General features: G+C 32.5%; 1 protein-coding gene across 1 annotated transcript; it reads left to right on the top strand.

The window, feature by feature from the left end:
- Positions 1 to 344: 344 nt before the first annotated feature.
- LOC21400424 (glu S.griseus protease inhibitor) lies at positions 345 to 1,113 on the top strand. Its single transcript, XM_010095974.2, has 2 exons — positions 345 to 423; positions 708 to 1,113. Exons 1-2 carry the CDS (start codon positions 405 to 407, stop codon positions 899 to 901), a joined length of 213 nt encoding a protein of 70 aa, XP_010094276.1. The 5' UTR covers positions 345 to 404; the 3' UTR covers positions 902 to 1,113.
- The last annotated feature ends 10,264 nt before the right edge of the window (positions 1,114 to 11,377 follow it).

The following is an 11,377-nucleotide window of genomic DNA, read 5'->3' as shown; positions in this document are numbered from 1 at the left end:
CATATATATATAAACACGCACTTTTTAAGGGTTCACATATATATAATTTATAAAGAAGACGTATAACAATCGAATCAAATCTAGACCGTTTCAATTACAAACTTATAGACTTACTTCATGGTTGCAAATTTGTACACTATTTCATGATAAATAGATCAAATTTCGCCGTGTTATTTCCTTTTACCTGTATTTGGATAAGTCTACCTTCTTGGCGATAAGGTTTATTTTCGCAAGCAAACGCAATTACGGCGTCCAAAAAGTCAAAAATGACTATCCACACCTACAAGCTATTGAAATTTGCACTATAAATACTCCTTTCTATTGTTCTCTATATGTCATTGCATAATTAAACAGATTAACTACAATTAAGAGAAAGAGGGAGCATAAAAGATCAGAAGGCAAATATGTCGACAGAATGTTCAGGTAAACGTTAGGTTTTTGTTACCAAGAATATAATGTAAAAGGATGTAAAAGCTATAGATCGTTTAGTCACATGTTTATATATATAAGATTTAGATTCTATATCCAACTTTATATATAAGTCTCAAATAGCGTAACTAACAATAATTATATATACCATATTATTTAAGAAATTTCAAATGTTTTTTAATTGATTATTTTGCGTTTTCAATACAAGTCTACTAACTGACGTGAGTGACGTGATGAAATTGAATAACTTAATTTTTTCATTAAATGCATGCATGTAGGGAAGAACTCATGGCCCGAACTTGTCGGAGTTCAAGGAGAGGTTGCTGAGAAGATCATTGAAAAGGAAAATCCTGCTGTTGATGCCATAATTGTGACAGAAGGATCAGTCGTCACTGCAGACTACCGATGTGATAGGGTTCGGGTTTGGGTTAACAACCACGGCATCGTCTATAAGGTCCCTACAATTGGTTAGGGAATTGTACAATTTCTGCTATGTGATTGTACTTTTATACAGTATGTTTCCTACCTACGTAATTAAAATAATAGGAGATGTGTTACTCCACTTTAATGATTGAAAATTACAAAATAAAAAATTGATGATCTTCCTCCTCTACTGTATTCTACTTGTGTTTATCAATAAGATATTGATCATCTTCCGCAACTTTTATGAGAATCACATTATATACGTCCTTACAGTACTTCTGTACCTTCCACTCACTCTATGGAATTGAATTATTTCTTAATCAACAAGAATGAATCGTAAATAATGATATGATCCAAGCAAAAAAAAAAAATACATTAAACATGATTACGATATAAATTTGTGTTTAATCATCAAGCAAAAGTATATACGAGCAACAAAAAGGTTAAATATTTCATACTTTAAAACTCTTAGCACGGTTAAAAAATTTTATAATCACAATGTACTGATCAAAAGCTATGGATTTGGCTCGGGATTTCTCTTCCTGCTCTTTCATTTGAATTCGGAGGAATGATAATATTGTAGGCCATAGTTTAGTATCTCTTTGTTGGGTTTCTCGCGATTATTAGGAGGCAGTTTTTCTAATTTTCATTGATTCGGTTCTTTTGTTTCTTTTATCCCTTGCGCTATTGATAGTGTTGATTTTTTTTTTTTTTTTAATTTCGAATTTGCTTGATGAGGGAATTCAACAGGGTGAAATGGGTTCCGAAATAGCTAATTGGTTAAGTCTAATTGATCATTGCGTCCGTATGTAGAAAATCTTAACATGAAAGATACATTTGGATTAAGTTTTTTTTCTTTTTTCTTTATTTCTTTTATAAAATACAACAACACAAATAGAAAAAGAGAACTTAATGAAAATTAAGTCCAGAAATTACAAGAATGCAGTCTTTTAACTTCACTCAAACCAAACTCTAGTGAGACAGATTCTTATACAAATGCGTATTTTGAATGAAAGCTAAAAAGATAAATTAGATTTGTTTGAGAAATCAAGCTAAACCTTCCAATTGAATTTTCGAGAAACTCAAATTACCTCCCAAAAGCATCAATAAATGTTCAAAATATATATTTTCTTGACACTTTGTTTCATTGTCTTGAACTCCTTAAATAGAGTAAGATAATTATGATTTAAAATCTAAAAAGCTAAATTACAAGCCACTAAACTCACGTTCTCGTCCCATAACTACTGATAACTCTGCAAAATAGAGTTATTTTACTGCTTGTTGTGATAAAAAAAAACTGGCTTAGTTCTCAAAATTTTCATTTATTTTAGTGTGTTTTTAACTAGTTTTAATTTATTTTGGTTTATTTGATTTTTATTTACGTTTATGTAATTTTGTCTTATTTTAGTGTATTTTTATTTGTTTATCTTATTTTTAATTTATATATATATATTTGTAATAGTATAGTTAATATAAAATAATATTGGCTATATATTTTATAAATATAGGTAAGGTGTTCAGTTGGTAGTGGACTGGTGCGAAACCTATGTTGCAATAGTGTCATAGGTTTCAGGGCAGCCAAACAATTGTCCAAAAATGTTTGTTTACTCATGATGTAGCGACACCAATATTGTAATAGTGTCATTGTAACACCCCGAACAATTAAATGAGATTAATTAAGCTAATTGAGATTTATTGGTGTGCTTAATCTGATTTAATTAATTAATTATTGATTAAAAAATGTTTCTGACGAGTAAATTTAAATAATTCTAAGGTATTTAAATATTCTCAGTATTTACATTTTACCCAGAAGTGTGTATGGGCACATTTCTGGACTGTCTTTTAAGTTTGTGACACCTGTCCTTTTTCATTTTCTTTTCTTTTCTATTCTTCCTTTTCCTTTTTCCTTCCCATGCATTCTCTCTCTCTCTCTTCACTCTCATTCTCTCACTCTCTCTCTTTCTCCCTCTCTCATTTCTGTCTCAAATCACCCGGATTTCAAACCAAATGAAAGTTTCAAGAAGTTTTCAGCGCCTAGAGAATGATTTGAGGTAAGATTTCTAAAAAACCTCTCTTGATTCTTGGATTTTCGGATTTAGAAACCTTATTTTGGTTTGGAATGAATTTTGATGGATTTTGAGTAAAACCATGGTAGAAATTGGAGATCTTGGGTTCTTTGGACTTGATTTAGTACTTAGAACCCGGATCTAGTGGTTTTCCTTTGAGATGTTTTGATTTGGGACTTTGATTTACAGGTTTTTCACTGATTTTCTTCGGATCGGCCCTTTTGGCCATCCTGCCCTGATTCCATCGGTCGACCTATGCAGTCGACCGGTCTGCACTACATCAGGTCGACTTGTGCGGTCAACCGAAGTGCACACCACCGGTCAACCGGTCGTATTGCACTGCTCTGTCACCGGTCGACCGGTGTATACTGGGTTTGACCCTATTTTGCATGAAAATGTTGTTTTCACCTCAGTTTTTTAGGAGAACCCAAATTAGCTTCATTTGGGGACCTGGAATGAATGGATTTGCTTCTTTAATCCATGTTTTGAGATTGAATACCCTTGGAATGATGATTTGAAACATGAAATGGTTTGTGAAATCGGTAATTGAATTATGGCACACTAATAGGAAATCAAAGGATATAATTGAGATTGAATTGCTTTAGGAATGAGGATTGGATCCTAAAGTATTGTCTTCTATCAGTGCTAGCTGAGGACTCGAATCGAGGGCCTTGAGGAAGCGAAAGCCGGAATAGAGTAAGGCTAGCTAGCGGAGGATTCATGGATTTATTCAAAATAATTTAAATAGGGTCTGGAAACTGACAACTAATATCTACCATTTCAGCAAAAAAATGTTAAAAGAATATCTTGTGTCAGAATATGGTGAAGCATCAATATCTTCTTGGTGATAAAAGTCCCGCATTGTAATCGATCCAATTGGTCCTACAAAATACTCCCTTTTCTTTTATATATCCGTTGACTTTTGTTTTTGTGAATGAATTTCTTTCGTTTTAGTCTTTAGAAAGGTTAATCCATATGATCGTATTGGGCAACATATAAATTATTCGAACATAAGGTTTTTTTGGCAGTTCAATAATTTGTGCCCTCCAAACTTCTCTACTCAAATGTGCAAGCTACTCCCTCAACTAATAATTTTGGAAAATTGTTTATGATTTTAATATTATTCCGTAAGGTGTGCAAATTTGATGATGACTAGTGTTAAAATTTGGTATAGAACTTAGAAGTATCGTCTTGCACATGAAGTGACATGCTCCAGCACTACATATAAATTATAATATTTGCCCTTCAAAGCGAGCTATTGCAACATAGTATATATATGCGTACTTTCAATTAGTCATGCGGGCAGCTAAAAAGTCAATAATGTGGAAACGCCATAAGGGAAATAGATAGTGTATAATCTCATAACATTTTGCAAAACAATATCACCAATATTATAATCAATTGTAACAACAATTAAGGAGAGAGTAGTACTGATTTGTTGTTTTAGAAGCAGATCAGTGTGAAGGTACGTAATCATGTAGGACATTCTTATGCAAATTTTCATACAATTGCACATGGTTATTTAGTTCTATTACAGTGACAAATTAAGCTCTTATAATTATTATTAATATTCTTTCTTCCTTTTCTATCTTTTACAGGTAAAAGCTCATGGCCGGAGCTCCTCGGAGTACAGGGAGAGGTTGCGAAGGAGAACCCTAATGTGACGGCACAAATTGCGTCAGAAACGACAAATGTCGATCGACAATATGTTTGCACTAGGATTTGAGTGTTTATCAATACTGCAGGCGTTGTTACCAGTCCTCCCAGAATTGGTTAGAAACTTATAATTAAGAAGTAATTAATTAATGCCGATTGTAAGTAGTTAACAATTGGTCAATAATGGACCATAAAATGTCCTGTTTTAGTCATGTCCTATCAAATTAAGTTGTGTTTTCATAATGATATAAGGGGTACGTACCTTGTTCTCCATCATTTTATGACGAGGTGAAAAACCAAATAAAAGTTTTAATGTAATATAATTACTGTCGTTTGGATTGTGCAAGATGTACCAAATCAAAGTTGGTTTAATTATTTCTGTCGTTTTACTATATGAACGTCATATAGCCTTATCCACTTTCGCTCTAATTTATCTTAAGCTAACTTAGCGTGCGCGGATCAAATCTGATTAGAAATGTGTGTCTATAAATATATACACACACACACACACACACACACACACACACACACACATATATATATATATATATATATATATATATGTATACATTGTCGAGTTATCGTTATAAAGATATAATAATATGTAAACTTTTATCGTATATTGTCGTTTTTTGGTTTTATTGAACCTATCAGAAAGCTAGCTATATTTAAACCAGTTATCACAATTTTTTCTTTGATGAATATCACAATTATTTTTTAGAATAGTTTTTTTTTTAGTACGGGGTGAAAATACGTTCGTTAATTATTTGCAATATTAATCTTACTCAAATTAGATTTAATATATATTTTTTCTTAGCGTTATTTTTAATATTTTAGTTCCCAAACCTTTTTTTTTTTTTTTTGGTTTTATAAGTTTTGCTTCTTTTCTCTCACAAAAAAATTAAATAAACTTGAATTTCTGTTCATAAGTACAACTTATAAGCCCCGCAGGCGGCCAACCGTCTTAGAATTTCATGAGCACAATCCCCATTGACTGTAAGATTTTTAAGGGAAATAGTTATTTTCCTGGAATTAGAAATAACATTGCATACGTACTTTGGCATTTAGTCTTTAACTCATTGAGACAAACTCTAGTTCAATTTAAGTAAGACAAAAAAAAAAAAAACAATTGAAAAAAACCTAATTTAAATTAAAAAAAAAAAAAAAAAAAAAAAAAAAAAAAAAAAAAAAAAAAAAGAAATCCTCGTCAAGTATTCTTTTAAGTACGACATTCGGCAGAATATAGGTAATCTTCGTTATATATTAGTCGGCTTTTTTTTTTCTTTTCTTTTTTGAAAATCAAGCCAGCTGATGTGTATAAATACAAACATGAACAATTAGGTTTCAATTATTAATTATTATTTCCTTAAAACGAAGAGGTCAAGTTTAACCTTGATTTCGACATTATAGTAATCATCGTCTAGGAATTAACTATTGATTAGGATATAATTCTAATACTCGATGGACCTTTGAGAAGAAAATTTTATGCAACAATTAATGCAAATGAGCAACAGTTGTGAGTAAATATAGGTCATCAGGGCAATTAATTTTTAAAGACTAATTGTTGATACCAATTATTCAATAAAAATTTTAATACCATTTTTTCTGTTTTTTTTTTTTTTTGTCACTTTCTCCGTTCAATGTTTAATACGTGAATTTTATTAAAATAATATATTATTAACGTATAAATGAGATTGATTCCTTTTCTACTTTTTTTTAGTTATATCTATCATTCTCCCAATCTCTCTTGGTAATATCGCTTTTAATTTTAACAAAAGAAAGTAATAATGGAAAAAAAAATTGGCATCAAAGAGAAGAATTGACATGCACTAAATCTCCAATTCGATAGATTAAAATAATAATTAAAAAAAATTACAAATTTAAGGAAAAGACAAGAGAGAGAGCGGTGGGGGGAATAGATTACCCCGAAAGCAAACGATTATTTATAATTATATACAGGCGTCGAGAAAGTCAACAATATGTTATGAATTACGTGTTACCACACAAATTAAATATTGAAATGCACAATAATATAAATGCAAAATATATATCTCCTCTTAGCTATGACATACAGAGAAAGAACAAGGGAGAGAAGGCAAATGAATCTCAACATGGCATCCAACTCTCAAGGTATAAAGAATTACAAAGCTTTAATCTGTCTTCTCTTAGTATATATATGCACATATTTGTGCATGCATATATATATATATATATATATATATGCGCACACACCTAGAGATGAGTTAATTAAGGTAGACGATCGTTCCGCCTAAATTTTTTTTCCTTTTTAATTTTATACATGAAATTTGTATTTTGCTTCTTTCACCAGAAAATTCTACATCTCTTAATTTATTTATTCCTCCTCATTATTTCTGGCTTCGTGGCCACATGTTCATGCGTATATATATTTGACAGGTAAGAATTCATGGCCTGAGCTGGTAGGGATGAATAGTGATGTTGCTGAGAAGAAAATCAAATCTGAGAATCCTTCAGTGACGTCTGTCAACATTGTGCCAGAAGGATCGTTTGTGACTATGGAGATTCGGAGTGATAGGGCTCGTGTTTGGGTTAACGAAAATGGCATTGTCACTAGGGTTCCTATAATTGGTTAAGAGTAATTTCTTATATATAATTAAGCCATTAATTAATTTGTCAGCATTATAATATGATCCGTACTACATATATTGTTATTGTTTAATTTGTATTCAAATTGTGTTCCTTTAAAGCTATTCAGTATTCACCTCTTATATGTATAATGTGATGAAAGCTTTTATGATGTCGTATTGTTCTTGCATGCGTTCTATATGATTAATGTTGAGTTATGCATAAAATTAACATTTGCTGCCTAATTGCATATACCTTTCATACGTTTATATGTTTATTTAGGGAATTTGCTTATGGATGGAAATGAGAGTCTTATGTTTTATACTCTTTTCTGAACCAGTAAAAGTCAAGCCCATAAATTGCACATTGCTAGTTTATGGAATAATCCTAAACCACCTATTACCCAACATGGTAGTTTTCTAAATTCCTAGCAGATACTATAAGAATCTAAAAAATTGTTAAACTTACTTTTAGAACGCATGAGTTTAGATTTTTATCTTTTATTCTTGATTAATACCCTTTAGACTATACAAGTATTTGACTAAAATCGATGTTAATTAAGAGAGAGTAAAAATCTAAACCCATAATTTGAAAGGGTATATTTGTCTCTTTCTCCCATAAAAATCTAAATACCAAATTAGACCTAATTTAATCCCCTTTAAAAAACTTTTAAGAAATAAAAATAATCAACCTCTCATGCACTCTTCTCAATTATCATCCAAGTTCCAACCCCCAAATCCCCCCACACCGCAATTTTGCTCCGCCGCAGTAGGTCCGTCCTCCCTCCACCATCTCCGATCTTCCCTTTTAGAGGTATAACTTGAACTAGTGTTCTGAAGACATCCAATTCTCAGCCATAGTGAAGCCAACGACAACAAAGTTCAATCTCATATCATCACATGACGTTGACAATTTTACGAGTTCCTAAGACGGGTGAAATTGCGAATTAAAGGAATAAGAGCGTTGGTATGGAATATGCTAATTCTGTGGAAAGATTTAAGCTCAATTCTATTCATAAATAATAGAAAAAAAAAGTTTTAACTTTTATTTTTTATTAACATATCATTCTTAGTTAAATAACTATATTAATAAAAAGGATTTTAATTGAAAGCAAGTGGTAAAAATTTAGAACCACACACTTTGTCAATTTTCTCTAAATAATATGAATAAATGACTTTACTTCATAATTAATGGTGTTGGATCTCATTTACACTTTCCAAGGCTCTTGAAATGATTAATTTTGGACCAGGGTGTTAGGCCCAATGAACGTGAGCAATCAACTATAGAGTAAGGATTATGTTCATTTCAACCAAAAAAATAGTATGGATTATATTCAGAAAATTAGCAAATCTATCGTAACTCAGCTCTTTAGTTTTGTGCCAAATTTCCTTAGAACTCTGTCCTTAATTTGATATATGACAAGAGAAGTTCACAGAAATTATAGTATACGATCAATTTTTTCTCTTCTTAATGCTCTAGTAAAAGGTTGCATTTACTAATAATTAATAAAAAAAATTGATTTACTCAGTAAATATAAGACAATTAATTTCGTTGATAAATATTATTTTGAATGATTGTCACTTATACCCCTAAACTTTACAGTCATTCTCAATTTACTTTCTGAATTTTAAAAACTCTCATTTTACCTTCTAAACTTTAAATTGTTTTTACTTAACCCCTTCTATAGCAATTTCCATTAAACACAGATAGAAAAAGGAAGAATAACACAGTCACATCGTCTTTCTATTTAGATTTTTATTAAAAAGAAACAGATAAAAACTATATGACCACACCCGAAACTTTTAATTTCAAAAAATTGATGAATATGAAGTTAAATTTTTTACCATTTTAGTCCATAACACTAAAATTAATGAGTAACTTCTGAAATTTTTTAGAGATAATCATGTCACAATCGCATGATGATTGAAATTTTTATAAGAATACGCATCACATGCAAAAGGTTTTGATTTTTAAGGGTTTTTAATAATAATAATCAGAGAATATTTTGCACTTAATATTACTATTTTTAAGAGGAAAAAAATTAGTTACTATCTACGAAAATGCTTTCTATCCCGAGTCGTAAGCTAACGACTCCACGTGTGTTTCCAGCTGTCATATTTTATTTTACTTTTGAAAATGCGTTTATTGAGGAGCATGAAAGACAAAATAAATTCTTTAAAAAAAAAAAAAAAAAAAAAAAAGGAAAAAAAAAAAAAAAAAAATTTTTAAAAAAAAAAAAAAAAAAAAAAAAGGCAAAACAAAACATAGGGCTGTAAGAAATCACCCCGAACGTGACGAACCTGTCCGAGCCGAGCCAACTCTACTCAAAATTATGGGTTTCTAATTTTTTATTTAATTTCCAGTTTTAATTATGCCCAACCCGTACTGTGTGGGTAGGGGCGCAATGTGGGGTTCCATGAACCCGAGGTACCCCTACCCGGCTAAACATGTTCAAAAGGTAGGTAAAACAATGCACAACCCTCATGATAATAAGTTTAAAAATCTTTCGAACACAGCATAAAAGGTTGAGTCTTTAGATAATTCTTGTTGATTCTTAATTCTGTGGATGGTGGATTTGTGTAATTGTTAAAAATCTTCTGCACACAACATAAAGAGGGTAAATCTGTGAATGTTGAATTTGTGTAATTGTTAATTAGACACATTATAATTGGCTTTGTGATTTTACCTATGTCTCGCTAAAAAGATCTGATTTTTCTTATTTCTCTTACAACTTTTTTTCTCTTCAAAATACTGAATTTGTCATTTTTTGGAAGTATTTGATTTCAAAGTGTGCGTTTTAATTGTTCACCTTGCATTTAGATCCCTTCTTGAAGGAAAGACATGTTATGTTTGATAATGATTCTTTTCGTAACAAGCACAGATTAATTGATTAAAAAGTGATCATGTGGTCCTTAAGATCACTCTTGCTTTATGCATATTGTGATAATTGGAAAAGTTCCCAAGCCTATCAACCCGAGTAACCCGAGCCTACCCGAGGTCACCCAACAGGTTACGGGTTTGTGGGCTTATGAGAGTGTTGCGGCCCAAAGTTTTCTCAACCCGCACAGTGCGGCTCGGTCTAATTTTTTGGCCCAACCTGAGCCTACCCGGCCGAATTATACCCCTAACAAAACCCATCCACGTAGAAATATTGGACACCAAACATTAGAATCACCCATTCCTATTTTTTTATTTTTTTTTTCTTTTCTGAGTAATCCCGCAAAACTTAATTAAAAGCCAAAAGGCAGGACCATGCAAACCGAAAATCCAAGAATCTGGTAACATCACTGATAAATGAGACTAAACTTCTCTTTACTCAACAAAAATACTCAGCCTTGAGATGCCACCGCCGACGAAGAACTAGGCTGTGATACTCCGCCACTGCCAAAGTCAGCCACCGATGAAGAATGTATTCGCAGTTTCATGGATCTCGCGAACGAGATCTCAAATCTCTAGCTTTTTTTTCCGATCTCAAATGACCATGGCCACCTGATAAAACAACGAGATCTCTAGGTTAGAGATGCAACAATGGGCCGGGGCTCGTGGGTCGGCCCAGACCCATCTTGACATAGTGGCAGGCCGGGCCGGCACAGTCCGTCACTGTTCAAGGCACGACCTAGCCCATAATTATTGGTGGACTTGGCTGGACCAACATATATCAGCCCATGTGCCGGCCCGACACGACCCATGAAAAATCATGGGTCAGGCCAGGCTGGGCCAGCCCGTCTAGGCCCATGATTGGCCGGCCCGGTCCGTCTAGGTCCATAATGGGTCGGTCCAGCCCAGCCCATCTAGGCCCATAATATCTTCATTTTTTTTCTTTTTTTAATAATTTTGTCAACATCTTATGTATAATTATCCTAATTGTACTCTTTTTTTCTTACTAAGATTTTGTCCTACTGGGTTTTCCTTAGAAATGTTTTTATTTAATGAGGTAATCATAAATAAAATATCTCTTTTCATATTTCCATTGACTATTCAAACTTATATATTGTTAACTTGTTTAAAAAATAAAAAAAAATTTTGAAAATTGCATGCTTAGATGGGCCTTGAGTGGGCCAGCTCATTCAAGGCCCATGGCACAGCCCATCCTAGCCCGCGGCATGGCCTAGCCTGGCCCACGTAAAATTTGCATGTGGGGTGGGCTGGGCCGAGGTCATTCTTATACTGCCCGGCCCGGCCCGGCCCACAAAATTCAT

Source organism: Morus notabilis, unplaced genomic scaffold (assembly GCF_000414095.1).
Source record: "Morus notabilis unplaced genomic scaffold, ASM41409v2 Scaffold363, whole genome shotgun sequence".
In the NCBI taxonomy this organism is placed as follows: domain Eukaryota; kingdom Viridiplantae; phylum Streptophyta; class Magnoliopsida; order Rosales; family Moraceae; genus Morus; species Morus notabilis.
The sequence above is the reverse complement of the archived record's forward strand: the minus strand, read 5'-3'. Positions and strand labels throughout refer to the sequence as shown.